This window comes from Phocoena sinus, chromosome 20, assembly GCF_008692025.1.
Source record: "Phocoena sinus isolate mPhoSin1 chromosome 20, mPhoSin1.pri, whole genome shotgun sequence".
In the NCBI taxonomy this organism is placed as follows: Eukaryota; Metazoa; Chordata; class Mammalia; order Artiodactyla; family Phocoenidae; genus Phocoena; species Phocoena sinus.
In genome coordinates, this window is record NC_045782.1 from 31,345,648 (window position 1) to 31,365,091 (window position 19,444).

The 19,444-nt window shown below is 38.2% G+C and overlaps 1 protein-coding gene across 1 annotated transcript in view; it reads left to right on the forward strand.

The window, feature by feature from the left end:
- APPBP2 (amyloid beta precursor protein binding protein 2) overlaps window positions 1–12,646 on the forward strand; it is a 71,361-nt gene extending 58,715 nt beyond the window's left edge. The window contains exons 10-13 of the mRNA XM_032616762.1: window positions 1,994–2,079; window positions 3,772–3,962; window positions 5,245–5,410; window positions 7,649–12,646. Of these exons, the coding sequence (XP_032472653.1) occupies window positions 1,994–2,079; window positions 3,772–3,962; window positions 5,245–5,410; window positions 7,649–7,902 (697 nt within the window). The 3' untranslated portion in view covers window positions 7,903–12,646. The remainder of the gene's footprint in view (window positions 1–1,993; window positions 2,080–3,771; window positions 3,963–5,244; window positions 5,411–7,648) is intronic.
- Window positions 12,647–19,444: the final 6,798 nt, after the last annotated feature.

Sequence of the window (19,444 nt, forward strand, 5' to 3'; positions counted from 1 at the left end):
CCACTGGCAAGAGAGGTGACATGGAAATTTGTCCAACTTAAGTTGGGCCCTCAGTTGAAAAAAAAAAAGGAACCTCACAGGGGAATTTATAATTTATAGATGTCTACGTTGTGTTTGGGCATCATGCATGCAGGAACCCCCAAACTGAGGAAAACATTAAGAAGCACTTTGGGACTGCTAGTTCTCCTGGGATGCTTTTCAGGAGAAAATGCAAAACTCTTGGAAATAATTAACCTTCCGTCCAAGCCATACAGACTTCCCATAGATCTAGCTGTACCTGAGATGAACTCATCATAAAAAATATTTAAATAAGGGAACATTTCCCCCATGGGTGAGTCAGCAGACATAATGATCAAGATTAGAACACTAAAAATATCAGTTAACAGAACTTTATGGCTGATACTATAAAGTAAGGTTTCTTAAATGTTTAAAGATATAAAACGGGTTGGCAAACTATGGCCTGAAGGCAAAATAAAGGTTTATTGGAACATAGCAGTGCTCATGCACTCATGTATCGTCTATGGTTGCTTTTATGCTGTAACAGCAGAGTTGAGTAGTTGGGACAGAGTGTAGCCGCATAATCTGAGATATTTACTATATGGCCCTTTACAGAAAAAAATGTGCTGGCGCTGATATAAAAGAAGGAATCAGTAATATTTTGGAGGGAAAATGAAGGGAAAAAGGCAGATTTAAAAATAAAACAACTGAGGGAACTATACTCAGTATTTTGTAATAACCTATAAGGGAAAAGGAATCTGAAAAAAATATATATATGTATGTATAACTGAATCACTTGGCCATACACCTGAAACTAACACAACATTGTAAATCAACTATATTTCAATTAAAAAAATAAAACAACTGATACATCCTACAGCATGAATGAACCTTTAAAACATTGTGCTAAGTGAAAGCAGCCAGTTACAAAGGACCACATATTGTATAATTTCATTTATATGAACTATCTAGATACAGGCAAACAAGTAGAAACAGAAAGTAAGTTGGTGGTTGCCTAGGGCTGGTGGAGTTGGAGGAAAACGAAATGACTCCTAAAGGGCACAAGGTTTCTTTCTGAGGTGATGAAAATATTCTGAAATTAATTGTGATGGGTACATAACTCTGTAATATACTAAAAACCTTCAATTGTACACTTTAAATGGGTGAATTGTGTTGGTATGAATTGTCTTAATAAGCACTTTTATAATAAAAAACATTATAATAGCTGGAATTGGAAAATAGTCATTGACATTAAAACTCAGTAGACAAGTTAAACAGCAGATTAGACACAACTAAAGAGACAGTGAACTGGAAGACAGATCTGAGAAAACTAATGATTACCTGGAAGCTGGGAATAGAAGGCGTGGAGTTGTTTGAGATTATCTGGCAGATAAAATAGACAAACAGCTTGCTTTCTGTTTGACGAGATGGGCCATGAACAAATAACCAAACATGTCAGGTGAGAATACATGCTATGAAGGAGAATAAAGTAAGCTAAGAGTTTAAAGAGTGATGGTAGATTTTTTAGGGTCTTTTGTATGGGCTGGTCTGGAAAAACTTCAGTGTGGGTGAGCCATGTGGATATTCAGGGGAAAGCCATTACAGAGAGACAGTAAAGCGAGTGCAAGAGTCATAGGTGAGCACGTGCTTTACGTGTTCAGACAACTGCAGTTCCTGTGCACCTGGAAGGAAAAGAGGGGATTGTTTCTGAGAATGGGAGGAGATGAGGTCAGAGAGGTAGCCCAGTGAAAGATCATATTATATTGAGCCTTATAGGCTGTGATAGCAACTTCACAGTTGATTCTGAGGGAGATGGGAATCCACTGGCTGTTTAAAAGTTCAGTCTACAAAAGATTGGAACTTTAAAACAAAAAAAAAACTGGTCCTTTTCCACAGATAGTTTTAGAAATTCAGTATTATAAATTGTGATTTTTTTAAATGCTTAAATTATTTGTAACTTAAAAGAAATGCCATAGTATATCTATCTGTATTGCAGATTTCATGCCGAAAGAGCTATTGGTATCATTACCCACATCCTACCTGAAGATCATCTTCTTTTGGCTTCTTCAAAGAGGGTGAAAGGTACCCTTTGTAATCTAGTCTCATATATATATATATATATATATATATATATATATATATATATATATATACACACATGTATGTATGTTTTTCTTTAAGATTTCTTTCGCTGTCAATTATAATAGATGTCTACTCTCTGATAACTTTAAAATCGATGGTATATGGTATAAAATAGGGGTATTTGTTTATTTCCTCAGGATTAGACTGCATATTACTAAAATAGCCAATTCACTGATCTAAAGTATTTGCCTACAACTCTAAGAATTTACAGTGGTTCATAATGAAAGGTTGTTCACATCTCTCATATAACATTGTTAATAGGCCAGAATACATTTCTTTTGCCTCTTTCTTTACCTTTTCCTACCTTCCTTCCTCTCTTTCCTTTCACTCATTCATTCAGTCAGTCCTTTCTTTTGAGGAGAGGATGGAAGAATCACAAATTATTACTGTGCAGTGACAAGGGTAGGAAACTGAAGATGGGTTTTTCTCATACCCTCAGTTTTATCATGCAAGCCTCTGAAACTCAGTTTCATATCAGGTTACCCTTAATGTTGTAAGGCTCTTACCACATACCACTTTCTTCTTTTCTTATTAACTCTTCTGCAAATCACTACCAAAGCTTTCATTTTGCCAACATGATTGGGTCACCCATGTGGTAATTCCATGCATGTTGGATAACTTTTACCTTAATTCTGGAACTGGGTTTTACCTCCCCTCTAGGTTTGCATTTTTAAAGTCATGCAAGTAATACACAATTAATGTCAAAAATTAGAAAAGAGAAAAAATTAAGTTACCTGAAATATCATCGATCCAGAATCAACATTTTGGTGAATATTCTTTTAAACTTTTCTTTCTTCAAATGCTGAAATGAGTGAATAATTTTTTTTAGTTCTATAATCTGCTTTGTTCAATTAATATATTATCAACATTTTCCCATTTCAGTACCTGTAGGTGTATATCTTTTTTTCTAATGTTCTTAACCTCACCTGTCTTACTGGACCTTTAAATTGTTTTTTAACCTTTTGTTCTTTAAAAATGCTACAGTGAACTAAATCTCTTTTTACTTTTGTGCACATGGACAATTTTCCTAGAAATAAAATTGCCTGGTAAAAGAATATGTGTTTTTAAGACTTTAAATGGAATTTGAGGGTCTTGAATGGGACTTTGAAGTTAAATTATCTTCTTGACTGGTTTGATTGGTCAAGTGAGTTAGGAGGAAACCAGTTCTTTTAGTTGTATTTGGTTAAAGGTTATATAATTTACGAAGTGTGGTTTCAAAATTTTCAGCAGTGCTTAGGTACTCCTTGACAACTTTTTTCACAACTTAAAAAAATTTGCCTCTTTATTCTTGTCTTCCTTGTATTTGCTTAAACAACAAATTCACATCAGCAAAGCATAACAGGTCTGGTAAAATAGAGAGTAATTCTACAAAATAATTTGTTGTATACCATTGTTTTTCTTAAATTTGAAATTCATTATACTGTGCAAAATAGAATGACCAAAAGTGTATTTTTTCATTAAAATGGAATACTTTCATCTTTACCAGTTCTGTGGCATGGGATATGGTTTATGGTTCTAAACCATAAGCGTATATACAACTAACATCTGTAAAATTTAGTTTTAAATTTTATGTTCTGATTAGCTTTGATACATGGTTTGGAAATGCACTAATTTTATTGCCTTCTTATTCAGCACTTATTTTAGAGGAGATTGCAATTGACTGTCATAATAAAGAAACTGAACAGAGGTTGCTTCAAGAAGCTCATGATTTGCACCTGTCTTCACTCCAGCTAGCTAAAAAAGCTTTTGGGGAATTTAATGTACAGACTGCAAAACACTATGGAAACCTTGGAAGACTTTATCAGTCAATGAGAAAATTTAAGGTTAGAAGCACATTTTACTATATTTTTCTCTCTCTAAATAATCTTAGGTAATAAAGTATAATCTTAAATAATAAGTAAATCTTAAATAATGCTTCTTTAGTAATCTTAAATAATAAGGCATACATTTATTATACTCCTACATTATTTCACATAAGAATTGAGAAAATGGCTAGTATAAAACGACAGGGGCTTCCCTGGTGGTGCAGTGGTTAAGAATCCACCTGCCAATGCAGGGGACGCGGGTTCGAGCCCTGGTCTGGGAAAATCCCACATGCCGCGGAGCAGCTAAGCCCGTGAGCCACAACTACTGAAGCCTGCGCGCCTAGAGCCCATGCTCCGCAACAGGAGCGGCCACTGCAATGAGAAGCCCGCACACTGCAATGAAGAGTAGCCCCCTCTCGCCTCAACTAGAGAAAGCCCGCGCGCAGCAACGAAGGCCCAGCGCAGCCAAAATTCATAAATAAATAAAAATAAATTTTTTAAAAAGACAGTCAAAATATAAATAAAATTCAAAAATACAGACCCTAGAAAAATAAATATATCAAACCATAAAGGCTAAAACAGTTATTATAGTTAGACTTAAAACATAGCTCTTAGCTAGTAGTTTAAGTACAGCACTTAGCAGAATGCCTGCCACATAATAGGTATGCAAGAAATATAAGATATTGCAAGTGTTATTAATTGTAGTGATAAAAATTTACTGAATTTAGTTCCTTTTAGAATTTTCGGTCATAGATTCTTATTGTCCATTACAGGGTCACAATAAGGAAGGGATGAGAGTTGCTGCTTAAGGCATTCATTTTTATCTAAAAATCAGTTTACACATTCCTCAATTAACCTGAATTTGGTTTGTTGGAATAAAAATTGTCAAGACTCCAAAAAATAAAGTGTACTTCTATGTAAAATAACATACTATAGTGTAGAGTTTCTTAACAAGGTTCAGTTAAATTTTAGAGTGTATTAACTGAAAGAAGAAATTTTCATTTTAGAATATTTTGATGTTAATTTCTTCTAACAGTTTTTTATTACAAGGACAGGTTTTCTTTTGTCATTTTGGTATAGGACACTATTACTTTCGTCAGCTTATGTGCACAGCTTCCTCAAACCAGTAAGGCTTCCCGTAGGCAACTTTTGGAAGAATATAGTGTGTTCTCTGATCAGATTACCTTATGCCATCCATAAGACGTCTTTGGCATTTAGAAGAATCTTACTCATGGGGTAAGAATTGTTGACATAAGAAAAAGTATAATCTAATAGTTAATACACCTTAATTGTTTTTCAGGAAGCGGAAGAAATGCACATCAAAGCAATTCAGATTAAAGAGCAACTTCTTGGTCAAGAAGATTATGAAGTAGCCCTTTCAGTGGGACATCTGGCTTCTTTATATAATTATGACATGAATCAGTATGAAAATGCTGAGAAACTTTATTTGCGATCTATAGCAATTGGTATGTTACTTTAAAATTTTCTTAGTCAATTGATTAGAGATCAACATGTCTTATATGTTGTATAGGGAAGTGTTATTATTAAGACTTAAATGAGTTTAGAGCTGCTAAGGATATCCAGGAACCACTCAAAAATCATCTGAAACATTTTGCTAAAGATTATTTATTGATGTTGAAGCCACTAGTAAGAAATATGACAGTAGAGTGTCAAGTAAAGGCAAAAGTAGTTATTTTTAAATATTTGTGTAAACACTACCCCCAGCCCATCCTCTCCCTTCTTCTGATTTTAACATAGACCCAGTTTACCTGTTTTTTAACTTGATATAAATGAAATCATACAATGTATATTTTTATATGCCTGGATTCTTTTGGTGGACATCAATTGTGAGATACATCTGTGTTGTTCATATCACTGTTGCTTGTTAATTTCCAGTGCTGTGTAATATTGTATTGGATTAGTATATCATTATTTAATCCATTCTACTGTTAATGGATATTTGGAACATTTGAATTGTTTTCAGTTTAGCCCAATTACAAAATAAGATACTGTGGTCATCATCTGAATGTTGTGCCTATTAAAACTCTTCCCCATTTTTATATTGACTTGTCTGTCATTTTCTTATTGGTTTATAGAAGTTCTTTATATACTTTGGATGTATCTGTTGGTTAAATGTGTTGCAGATAACTCTCTACTGCTTCTTCCTTCCTCCCTCCCTCCCTCCCTCTCTCCCTCCCTCCCTCCCTTTCTTTCTTTTTTGATTGGTTGTACCGGGACTTAGTTGCGGCAGGGGGGCTCCTTAGTTGTGATGTGCGAACTCTGTCTTTTTTAAATTTTTTTAAATTTTTATTTATTTATTTATTTTGGGCTGCATTGGGTCTTTGTTGCTGTGTGCAGGCTTTCTCTAGTTGCGGCGAGTGGGGGCTACTCTTCGTTGCGGTGCACGGGCTTCTCATCGAGGTGGCTTCTCTTGTTGCAGAGCATGTGCTGTAGGCACATGGGCTTCCGTAGTTGTGGCTCGCGGGCTCTAGAGTGCAGGCTCGGTAGTTGTGCATGGGCTAAGTTGCTCTGCAGCATGTGGGATCTTCCCGGACCAGGGCTTGAACCCATGTCCCCTACATTGGCAGGCGGATTCTTAACCAAAGCACCACCAGGGAAGTCCACGTGCGAACTCTTGGTTGCAGCATGCATGTGGGATATAGTTCCCTACCCGGGCCCCCTGCATTGGGAGCATGGAGTCTTAACCCACTGCGCCACCAGGAAAGTCCCTACTTCTTATTTCTTAATGGTGCCTTTCAAAGACCAGAAGTTCTTAGATTTTAATGTAATCAAATATTGCTCTTTTCTTTTATGGTTAACACTTTTTATATTCTGTTTAGGAAATCTTTTCCTACCCCAAAGTCATGGAGATACTCTTTTGGAAGATTATCTTCTGGAAACTTTATTTTACCATTCACATTTAGATCCACAGTCCTGAAATTGATTTTTGTTTATGGTGTAAGGTAGCGATCAAATCCCCCCCCCCTCTTTTTTTTCCTCCGTATGGATATACAGTTGACCAGGACCATTTTCTCAAAGGACTGTCCTTTCCCCTCTGCTGTGCTACCTTTGCCAATAAATCATATATCCATGTATGTGAGATTGCTCACATACATATATCCATAATATATTACCTTGCTCAATCCTGGAAGTCCCATATTTTCTGTGTATCTTTTTGCACAAATGTTCAGATACATAAATATTTTATTTTCCCTTTTATACATGAAAGGTGGCAAACTCTTGGCACTTTTTTGTACTTTGCTTTTTTTTTTAACTCAACAGTATACCCTATAAATGACTCCATGTCAGTTCATAAAGAGCTGGGAGCTCCCTCCTCTGTTATAGCTGCATAGTATGCCTTGAATGGATGTTCCATAGTTGAGTGGATGTTCCATAGTAGATTGAAACAAATCTTCATTTGTTTCTAATATTTCGCACTTATAAACAATGCTGTAATAAATAGCCTTGTGCATATGTATTTTTCTACTGTTGAAGGTGCTGCCATTCTTTAGATCTCTTTTAAGTCCTAGAGGTAGATTATGGTTAGGACCATGTTGGTGAATGCTGATAAAAGAATTGAATCTATTCCTTTTAAGGGAATAAAATGAAGCCACCTTATTTTAAAGAACTGAGCTTGTGTTGTGGAAACTACTTGTTATTTCATTATTTATTTGAGTTTTCTTTCTTTTTCTGTTTACTTTCAGGGAAGAAACTTTTTGGTGAAGGCTACAGTGGACTAGAATATGATTACCGAGGTCTCATTAAACTTTACAACTCCGTTGGAAATTACGAGAAAGTGTTTGAATATCACAATGTTCTGTCTAACTGGAACCGGCTGCGAGATCGGCAGTATTCAGTGACCGATGCTCTTGAAGATGTCAACACCAGCCCCCAGTCCACTGAAGAAGTGGTGCAGTCCTTCCTGATTTCTCAGAATGTTGAGGGACCGAGCTGCTGAGGGAGGACCTCAGTTAACTAATTTACCTTTTCCCAGATTCCAGGGAATTCATACTGTGAAATCAAAATCATGTTGTTTTTTCGGGGCTGGAATTTGCATTGAAACACTGGTCCAGTCCATTGACCCTATTTGGGTGATCCCTATCTTGCAGAGTGTCCATAGGAATAAGCATATATTCAGTTATATTCAGCATGTACCGCATGTGTAAGTAATCTGGCCCATATTTTCAACCTAGTAGAACAAACAACAGGAATTTTTTTTCTTTTTAAAAAATAATTCATTTTGCAGAAAGCCTGAAAGAAAAAAAGAACCCCTAAATAAAACTATTTAAGAGTTTAAAAGAGTTGCATTCTTATTATGTAAGGATGATTTTAACAACTTTTTAACATATAATTCTTCCTTGAGGAGGTATTCAATACTGTATTGTAAAGAAATTTTATGGGGAAAATCTTTATATGCAGTATAGAAAAGTTAACACAAGTACTAATAGAAGAGGGACATCCAGACTTAGGTTTGACTACCTTACCCAGAGAAGTGGATACAACCACTCCAGAGCTCTATTACAAGGGAAGGACTGTCAGATTCATCTGAACTGGACCAGTGTTGATCTGTAAGTAACAGGAAAGCTGATAAACCAGCAGTTCTAACTCTTTGGTTGTTTTGGTTTTGTTGTGTTTTTTGGGGGTACAAAAATGCAAGATGCTCTGATAGCGTTTGCTAACAGGACCAGGAGGATCTGAAAAGGACCAGCCTAATGTAGAAAGGGGTTATTTGGACCAGAAGCTTTAGATTCTATTTTAGCCCCTGCCTATACTTTTATCAGTAGAATGATTTCATTTAGATGTATAATGAAAAGTGATCATGCAAAAGTTATATTCATGTAATAGACACCAAACTAGGGAAATTTGGCAATTTCAGTGGCATATTTTAGTCAAGGTACACAGATGGCAATGCCAGAAGCAAGTCTATAAATATCTGCTGCAGCCATCTCCCTCATTTTAAATGTTACCCTAATAAGCAACACAGTTAGCAAGTATATTGGCTCCGAGTCATGAAATAGCTCATGTCCAGATGGGAATTATAGGTTACTGTGTGGTTTATGGGGATTAATGGAAAAATGAATTCCGAAAAACAGCAAGTCGTCTTAGAAATCCTTCGTGTTTATGGTAAATAATAGTGCAACTAGGTCATTTTATTTGCAATTCAAGAATCAAGTGGAAAGATTCCCCTAATGATTTATCTATTTCACTAACTTGTCTTTCTGTTTATTGGGTTTTGATTTTTTTTTTTAAGCCAGTCAGGTTATTTAATGTTGAGGTAATCTTCAAATTTGAGAAGTTGTGACATGTAGCAATCCAAGAAACAAAAAAGGTCTTTTGCTGTTACCTCAGTTCTTATTATAGTGGCCTATTTGGTGCCTCTATAGTTAAGAATCAGGGTTTTTCCCCCCTATTTTCAGGGGTTCATGACTTGGCTGTTAGAGATGTTGCTCCTGGCTAATGCTGGGAGTGGTCTGTGGGTGAGTGGATGTGTGCTGAATTTTGGTTTTCTTTTAACAGGCATGTTGGGGTGGGAGGGGGAAAATATCTAAACTGTCCACCACATTGACTACAGAAAAAGTAATTGGAGATTTCAGATAAATTTGATTTTAAACACTTTTTTGGACTTCCTAAATACAACCTTGTTTAAAACTGTAATTTGCCGTCTTGTTAGTTATGAGCCGGTGTTTTTAAGTCCCCAAGTGGGCATTGACTAGGGGAGGTACCTAAAGAGATGAAGCAAGCCCAGACCCTAAGATTATAGCCATGTGATTTTGAAACCTGGGTTTAATCCTCAAATTGAATTATTTTTAATTTTGAAAAGAGCACATTGGCACACCTGCACCTCCCCCTTCCAGTTTATTACAATCTAATGCCAAGAGGCACCTCTTTATTAATTACCAAATAGTCTGTGTGACCAAGGACTAACATTTTTAAGTTACTCAGCTCTATCCTCATGGGCCTATATATTTAATACCTCCAAAGATACTTTAAGGATAGGCTTTGTATACTTTTGTTGGTTATTTAGAGTCCTGTGGTATGTTTGTGGTATAGGAATGTCATGGTAAATTGTTTTTCAATAAATATTTTGAAACTTATGTTTTCATATGAAGTTTTTTTTTAATCTATATTTTTGGTTTTGTGCACATATAGCATTTCCTAGGATAAAATCAAGCAAATGACTTAAGGCCTCATCTTCTCTAATTCAGTCTGAACTCAGCTTAGCTCACTCAGTGATAAAGCAACACGATATTTAGAAGCCTAGGATCACAGGGTGATAATATTAAACGGCTGCCAGTTTTTCTTAAAAAAAAAAAGTCATTATTGGTAGTTCCCCCTTATTGCCACGGCTTTAATGTAGTTTTCTGTAAATCCATATACTTTGACTTAATGCAGACACTCTAGGTTGAGAAGAGAGATTGCCAGTTTCTGTTAGTGATATAATTTAATGTGCTATTATTTCTGGTTTTAATGAAGAATAATACCCTAATAATTTTTAAGTGTGGAATTTATCCTTTCAGTAGGGATGTTTAGGATAAGTTAGGGAGGTAAATATCATCATGATTTTTGGGGTTAGAAAAAATCTCAAAGCAAAGAATAAAATTACCTCACAATAGCCAGTTGCTTGAACAAACTTTTTATATATGGTGGGGTTGTGTGTCAGAAATCCTAGACCAACTTAAAAGATTTTTCTGGAAGTTCAGCAAAGTAATATTAAATAAGGGGCCTTTGGTCTCATCCTTTCCTGGCTTTCATTTTTTCTCTCTTACCCAGTCTTTTTGCTAAAGTTTGGTGCTACTCAAGTTGGGTGCATCAGGGAGCCCTGTAACATTCGTGAGCCACACAGGTGGTCGGTCACTCCTACGTTCAGTTTAGGAGAGCCAGTTGGGTTTTTTAGACCATAATTTTTATGGGTCCCCAAAGCTGACTTTGCCCGAAGCATCAAGACCCTTATTATCATCAAATTTTGTCTCTGTTCAGCAAAAAATGAACTCATTATTGCTTTGGGGTAATCCCCACACAGGTGTGCTTTCACTTGTGAAAATGAAAGATTTGACAAAGACCTTTGTTCTTAGCCTGTTAGAGAAGGGTTCATAATATTGTGAAAACCAGGTCCGGCGGCTGCAGTCATAAATAATGAGAGTGCCATCTGGCTGTGCCTTATAGTGCAGACAGCATGCTGCACAGTAAACACATGCCTACAACATGATTGAAGCTTTTGGCCATACTTTACAGATTGAAAGAATGGTTTGCTGAGTAGCAGGTAGAGGCTTTCACCGCTATCCAAAAGGAGAGCGTTCCCGTGAAACCTCTTTAAGCCAAAACAGGTGAACAGCAGAGAGGCAGTTACCTTAGGACATGTCTTGCTAATGGATGCACAAAATAAATTGAGATAATGCACAGAAACTCGCACACTTGTGGCTTGAAGCTGAGATGCTGAGCGTAGTTCTAGGGGAGGAGCTTGGCAGTGCCACTCTCGCTCAGGGTGCCACTGCCTCTATAACAGCTGTCTGCAAAACAAGCGCTGCATGCTAATTTTGCTTTTCACCTTTTTTCGTAAGAGTGAAGATCCTTTTGGATTTTTTTCGGTTAGCAAAAACAGGTGCTAATGTAGGTCTTTCATAAAAGCAAAGTAGCATAAAGTGAACTTTCAGAAGGCAGAGGATACCTGTATTAACTGCTACTCAGTTTTGTTGGTTTTTTTCCCCTGAATTTGTAGCCTTGCTGCTTCCAAACTGTTCTTTTTCTGGATGGCAAAGTTACTACTGGAAAAATACTTATTTATAAGTAAAAACGTTTTTGAGAGTTTTATTTTTGCTTTAGGAATTAACATGTATATTTCACCTCTTGGCTTTGGAGGACCTCAGTTCTTGCTAGAAAATTCCTTTTTTTATCTGACATTTGAATTAATCTCCAGCTTGAACACTAGTAGTTGTATTGTCCACAGATCTCAGGAATGTTTTAGGCAGAAAACTGGTTTTACCCTGTTGGTGATCTGAAGGAGTGTGCTTTGGCATTTTTTAAAATAATGCTATTCTTTAATTACAGTCCTAGGCATCTATAGCATGAGTGGCCTTAGTGAGTTTTTTGAAGTGCACATTTTTTTTCAAAAGTAAAATTTAAGATTAAAAATATATGCTATATATAGGTATCTAGAAAACTTGGTTTGTGGTGCACAAGTGTTGGATCACTAAATAACTTTGCAGGTACCATTTGTGTAACATTGCTCATTTCTGTAGATTTCTTTTATGGGAAGATATGTTGCCATGGTAACTAAAACTTTTCAATTTAGTTCCACTTTTATGATGTGAATGAATGCTATGTTTTATTAAATATTACCAGGTCAGTACTATTTTTATACTTTACTAAGCAACAGGGGATTTTAGTTTAATAGACTCAAAAATCTCTTAATGAAACAAAAGCAAATCACTGTCAATTCTTTACATGAAAATCCCCACTACTAGTGCCACAGTAATTTCTATAGAAATACCTAAGGTCATTGATAGATTTTTTAAAGGCAGTTAATTCTTCATTGTGTCAGAATGACCTTTCATGTCATCCTTATCACAAACTTGTAGTGCCCACCATTATTTGTAACCATTAAACCATACTAAGTATGTTTGTAATCAGCATTGTGATATATTCTGTACTTGTATTGCTAAAAATGAATTATTGACTTAATAAATATAGTGTTCCTGCATTCATAGTGTATCTGTTTCCAATTTAGTTGTGCTCACTTTTGGGACTTGGGATTGTTGAAACATCACAGGCTTTTTATTAGAGAACAGTGTGAGAGAAACTGTTGGAACTAGAACAACAGTGTTCTTGCTCAACAAAAGTGAGCTGTGTGGCAGAGAAGACACATGGTAACAGCATCTGGAGATGGTGCTCGTGAAAGTACTTTGGAAACGATAAGCACTGCATTAATGCAGGGGACTTTCTGATCTTTACAGAATTAAGCACACCACTCTTTTCCCTAGTCTTCTAACTCTAAAAGGCTGAGAATGGATGATGAGACCTGGTGAAGTTCTGCTGGTGACAATGGAGAAAACCCTGGGTGTGGGTTAGGGTTCAAGCCCTGCCTCTCAACAGTAGGAATTTGAGATATGTCATTGTAAGCCTCTTTGTGTTTTATTTCCTCCTGTGAATGGCGGGGTCACATTAGGTCTTTTTAAAAATCCACCATGAAACAGCATGAATCTAAAGCACTCAGGAAATGAAACGAGATTTTAAAAGATTACAAAGAAAATTGATCAACATTTAGACAAAATCCCACCTGCACTTGGAATAGTCAGCACTGACTTCGTCACCTGCCACCTTTGGTGATAATGAACTTTTTTTTTTTTGTCTGCGCTGTGCGGCTTGCAGGATCTTAGTTCCCCGACCAGGGATTGAACCCAGCCCTCCACAGGTGAAAGCATGGAGTCCTAACCGCTGGACCACCAGGGAGTTCCCTGGTGATACTGAATTTAAATTTTTTTCCTTTTACATCTCCATGACTTTGAACATGCTATTTCCTCTGTTGTATGGAATGCCACTTCTTGCATAAAATCTCCTTCATCGAGCTGAAAGGACACGGGAAGCTTTCCCTTAAAGCTTGAGTTGCCACTTCTTGGTACTTATGCAGCATTTTATTTAAAGCTTTGTGAAAGCCATTGTCATGATCATATGTACACCCACGTTCATAGCAGCTTTATTCACAATAGCCAAAAGGTGGAAGTAACCCAAATGTCCATCAATGGATGAACGCAAAAAATGGATAAAAATGTGGTACATACATACAATGGAATTTTCTTCAGCCTTAAACAGGAAGGAAATTCTGATGCATGCTACAACATGGATGAACTTTGAGAGCATTATGCTAACTGATATAAGCCAGTCACAAAAGGGAGAGGAGAGCGAGAAAATACTGGATGGTTCCACTTACATGAGCTATCTAGAGGAGTCAGAAAGTAGAAGAGTGGTTGTCAAGGCTGGAGGGGAGGAAAATGAGGAGAGGCTGCTTAATGGGTGTAGTAGAGTTTCAGTTTTGCAAGATGAGAGTTCTGGAGATCAGTTGCACAGCAATGAATATAATTAACAGTACTGTGCACTTAAAAATAGTTAAGATGGTTACGTTTTATGAGTTCCCACAATTTTAAAAAATTTCTGGACAACTGCATAAAATCGTTAAGCCAGACAGGATATATAAAGTTTGAAAAGAATGTGATCACTTCCAGACAGTACCTTATTGTTTTTTAAAGGAGGGTTTTTAAAATATATACATTTATTTATTTATTTATGGCTGCATTGGGTCTTTGTTGTGGTGCGCGGGCTTCTCATCGCGGTGGCTTCTCTTGTTGCAGAGCAGGGGCTCTAGGCGCACGAGCTTCAGTAGCTGTGGCTCGCGGGCTCTAGAGTGCAGGCTCAGTAGTTGTGGCTCACAGGCTTAGTTGCTCCACGGCATGTGGGATCTTCCTGGACCAGGGCTCCAACTCGTGTCCCCTGCATTGGCAGGCAGATTCTTAACCACTGCACCACAGGGAAGTCCTGGATTATTTTAAATCAAATCCAGGAATCATTGTTTTGTCTAGAAATATTTTACTGTTTATCTTTAAAATATAAAGACTTTAAAAATATGTAGGTCTTCCCTGGTGGCGCAGTGGTTGAGAGTCCTCCTGCCGATGCAGGGGACACGGGTTCGTGACCCGGTCCGAGAAGATCCCACATGCCGCGGAGCGGCTGGGCCTGTGAGCCATGGCCGCTGAGCCTGCGCGTCTGGAGCCTGTGCTCCGCAACGGGAGAGGCCACAGCAGTGAGAGGCCCGCGTACCGGAAAAAAAAAAATATATATATATATATATATATATATATATATATATATATATATAGGGACTTCCCTGGTGGTCCAGTGGTTAAGACTCCATGCTTCCACTGTAGCGGGCAGGGGTTCAAACTCTGGTCGGGGAACTAAGATCCCTCATGCCATGCAGCATGGCCAAAAAAAATTAAAAACCTTATATATATATATATATATATATATATATATATATATATATATATATATATATATCTATCTCCAAAATACTATTACCGCACTTAAGAAATATTAACTTATCCTTTTATATCATCAAATTTGTCAGCCCATGTTCAATTTCCCTGAATGTTTCAGAAACGTTTTTGTAGAACTGGTTTGTTCCAATCAGGGTGCAAACATGGTCCTCTTATGTCCTTTGGTCATAGTTCTTCAATCTCTTTTAATTTTTAGATTTTCTCTTCCTCTTTTTTTCCCCCCTTTGAAGTTTATATATTAAAGGAACTGGTTTGTTTGTTCTGTGAATTTTCACATCTTCAAGAGTTTGCTGATTCTGTCCCCATGGTATCATTTAATGTGCTCCTCAGTCCCTTGTATTTCCTATGAGCTGGTAATAGAGCTAGAAATCTGATCAGATTCAGTTTCAGATTTTTTGCAAACATACTGCTTAGCTGGAGGCCCATAATGTCTGGTTACAGTATTTAGCTTTATGATGTCAAGATTAATCTGTGAATTCAGATGTTGTCTTCTGTTTAACTTGACTATTAAGTTTTTAATATCAGTAATTATTTTTCATTTTTAAATTTTCATTTGGTTCTTTTTAGAATCTGTATACTCTTTTCCTATCATATCCTGTTTTGTTATTGTATATCTTTTTCTCCTTTTTCATTAAAACCCAACTTTACATGAACAGACAGATCAATAGACCAGAACAGAAAGCTCAGAAATAGACCCAAATAAGTCAGGAACTTAATATATAAGGGTGACATTTCAAAACAGTGTAGAAAAGGTGGATTTTTCCCTTATATGTTATATCCTATAAATACATTCCCACATGCGCAAGGATAACCATTTAGCCACCTGAAAAATATATATATTGGAATCCTATTATACAACTTAAATCAAAATAAATTTCAGATAGACCAAAGATTTAAATGTAAAAACTGAAATCCTAGTGCTAGAAGAAGGAAAGATAGAATTTTAAATATTCTCTGAGTGAGGAAGACCTTTCAAAGTCATAAAGAAGCCTTAAAAGAAAAGACTGATAATTTAACTCTATAAAAATAGGAAATGTCTGCCTGCACAAAGGAAAAACATTGTAAAGTCAAAACCCAGGAGTACTGGATGTGGAGTCAGGAGACCTGGAAAGTCCATCTCTCAATTCAGCTGTGGTAGCCCCTAAGCCCCTCCTTTCTTCTCTGTGATGGGGTAGAATCTCCCTCACGAGTTTGACATGAAGGTCCGAGGAGAATGGATGCAAAGCACTTTGCCATCTCTCCTGAGTCATAGCATTTGCCGCAGTGTTATTATGAAGAGAAGACGGCCAGGAGACTCTGGTAGCCTGGGGTGGGCGTGGGTCAGGTAGCAGTTAATTATTACATCTGTGGTCAGGAGACTCTTCTGTTTGAGACTTTAGGGAAAGTATCCATTATTCACTAGGAGAGGAGCCATCAGTGAGGCATGTTCCTCAGGGTGAGCCTATCCACAGGCAGCTTAGGTCAAGGTGTGGTTTGGGGTTTCCACCAAGGCTCCCCACCCCCAAATAACCTCCCCCACCCACTATTTCTGGTGTCCCCAAGTCCACCTTAGAGATATTGTTACTAAGAAAACACAGCCGATCCTAGGAGAAGTCATACATTGGGTCTTGTGTGTTACTGACATCTTGTGGGAAGTGAGCGTGTTGGCTGAGAGCGGGTGGAACATGTGTCCTTGGTGTGTGGTATGTGTACTGGCCTGGGGTCATCAGGTCTGAATTCTCGTCCGCCTTCTGGCATTGACTTCCTTCTCAACCTTGGAGAAGTAACGTTTCCTCTTGGGCCTCTTTTATCCCCTCTGAACCAGGTGGTGTTTGGGTGAAAGGTCTATTTTGGTTCATTTATTCATTAAATCATTCATTCGTCAAATGTGTGTTAAGTGCCTGCTACATGCTGGGTACTATTGTAATTGCTTGGGAAGAACATTCCAGACAGAGGAAACAGCCAGTGAAAAAGCCCTCAGGCCGGAGTATGCTTGACAGGTATGAGAAAAGCAAGGATGAGGGCAGAGAGGCAACAGAATGGACAGGGATAGATCATCGAGAGCCTTGCAGGCCCTCGCAAAGACTGGCTTTTAACATGCATGAGGGAAAAGGCTTTTGGAAGGTTTTGCTTGTTTGTTTGTTTTAATACATTATTTTCAGAGAAGTTTTAGGTTCACAGAAAAATTGAGCAGGAGGTACACAGATTTCCTGTATACTGCCATCCCCACACGTGCACAGCCTTTCCCATTACCCACATCCCCCATCAGGGGGTAGATTGATTACGACTGATGAACCTGCATGGCTACAACATAATCACCCAGCGACCAAAATTTACATTAGGGTTCACTCTTGGTGTTGCACATTCTATGGGTCTGGACAAATGTATAATGACATGTATCCACTATTCTAGAATCATATAGGGTATTTTCACTGCCCTAAAAAGCCTCTGTGCTGTTGGAGGGTTTTGAACAGAGCAATGTCATGTGATCTGCCTTTTTAGAATTCTGAGATCCTACTGAATTTGAGGAAGGAGTAAGGAGCCTCCAAAACGAAGCCTCACCTGTTGCCCATTTTGCTTTCAGGCCTTCTGATTGTCCTCAAGGCTGGTAGGAAGTTCCCCCATTTCCTCCTGGTCTCCATCTCTTTCCACGGGAAGAAGAAGGCTGTAGAGTTCCATAGTTCCTCTAGGTGGCGGTGCTGCCTCGCACACAGGGTTCACCTTCTTACTCTGTTCCGTTCCCCAGACAGCCAGCCCTTTCCCTGGGACTTGTCAGTGAAATCTCTCAGAGGAGTGGAGAAAATTGGAGAGCCCCCAGTCGTCAGGGTTACCCTCCAGCCTGCTTGCCCTTCTCTCACAAATCCTCCCTGCTTTTTTTTTTTTAACTTAATTCTTATTTTATGTTGGAGTATAGTTGATTTACAGTGTTGTGTTTGTTTCAGGTGTACAGCAAAGTGATCCAGTTATACATATGCATATACCCATTCTTTTTCAGATTCTTTTCCCATATAAAATCCTCCCTGCTTTGTCAGGACTGTCAGGAACACCCAGTAAGGCTGATCCCAGGCCGCTGCCTTAGCCTCTCATTTTGCTTCTGGGAGGCAATGGGTACCAGGAACAAAGAAGCAGCTGGGGCTGCCACCTCCTTCCCTATTTATGCTTCCCTGTACTTGGTCTTCAAGTCTAGACTGATATTCATTTTAACATTTTAAATCTTTGATGATATTCACTCCTGAGTACAAATTGAGAGAGGAAAGGAAAAAGGGTCACACACATTTGTTCTGGTCCCATCCACTCCAGCCCATACTGGGCACTGTATGTTGCTGCCGCTAGCAGAGCCCTGATTCTTCTGTGTTCTTGGAATACAATTGGACCGGCTTCTCCTGGAATTGACCTCCATCCACATGGCCTTTCTAGCTAGAAACAATGTACCACCTTCACTTCCTCCCCTTCCCTTCCTTTTTCATCTCCCACTTCTGTCACCAAAAACTGTCAACTTTACCTTAGTCTCACAAATTCACTCCTCCCCCATTCATGCACAGCTTCATTGCATTTGTATATACCCTAAGGGTAACAAATACTAAAGGCTAAAAGGATCAAAAGGTGATAGAAAGGAAGTGAAGAAGGCCAGTGTGTAAGGCAACCGGGAGGGTGGGGACTGTGGTGAACTGGAAAGAGTATCAGTGAAACCTGAGCCCCATGTGTGTCTCAGCCCCAGCCAGGTGTGGTCATTTGAGAAGACAGGTCCAAGTGTGGCCGGTTTTTTAAACTGCTGTTGTTTCTAATGTGAAATGTACCAAGTTAATATTGGCAACTGACTTTCTTAATAAAAATGTTTTAAACAAGTAGACCACCACAGGGGGCAAGCAAAACACATCAGTGGTCTGAATTCAGCACATGGGCTGCCAATTTTGGACCACAGGTTTGAACCAACATCCTAGCTAAGACTTTTTTTTTAATTTTTAAAAATTGAAATATAGTTGATTTACAATATCGTGTTAGTTTCAGGTGTACAGCACAGTGGTTCAGTTATACATATGTATGCTATTCTTCTTCAGATTCTCTTCCCTTATAGCTTATTACATAATACTGAGTATAGTTCCTAGCTAAGACTATTAATATGGTTACTTCTTTGGTCTCCTGCCTCTACTCTCTCTCACTTCCGTGTACTTTACCTGATAACCGAGTCACACCAGCTCATTCCTGGCATCTCCCTTCTCACTGTCCCCCCGCTAACTTTCCCACGAGATCAAGGGCAGACGATTTAGGCAGGCGCCAGAGTTATCACTCTCTGACTTACCCCAGGCCCATTCCACCCCCACCTGTGCTCTTCCCTGGCAAACACATCAGTGCCTGTGTTACCTCCCCTGAGGTCTTCCCCAGGCACCTGTGTCACCCCGTTGTAACGTCTATTTACATGTATCTCCACCCAGACTGATGGTCCTTGACACAGTGACCACCTTAGCCAAGTCA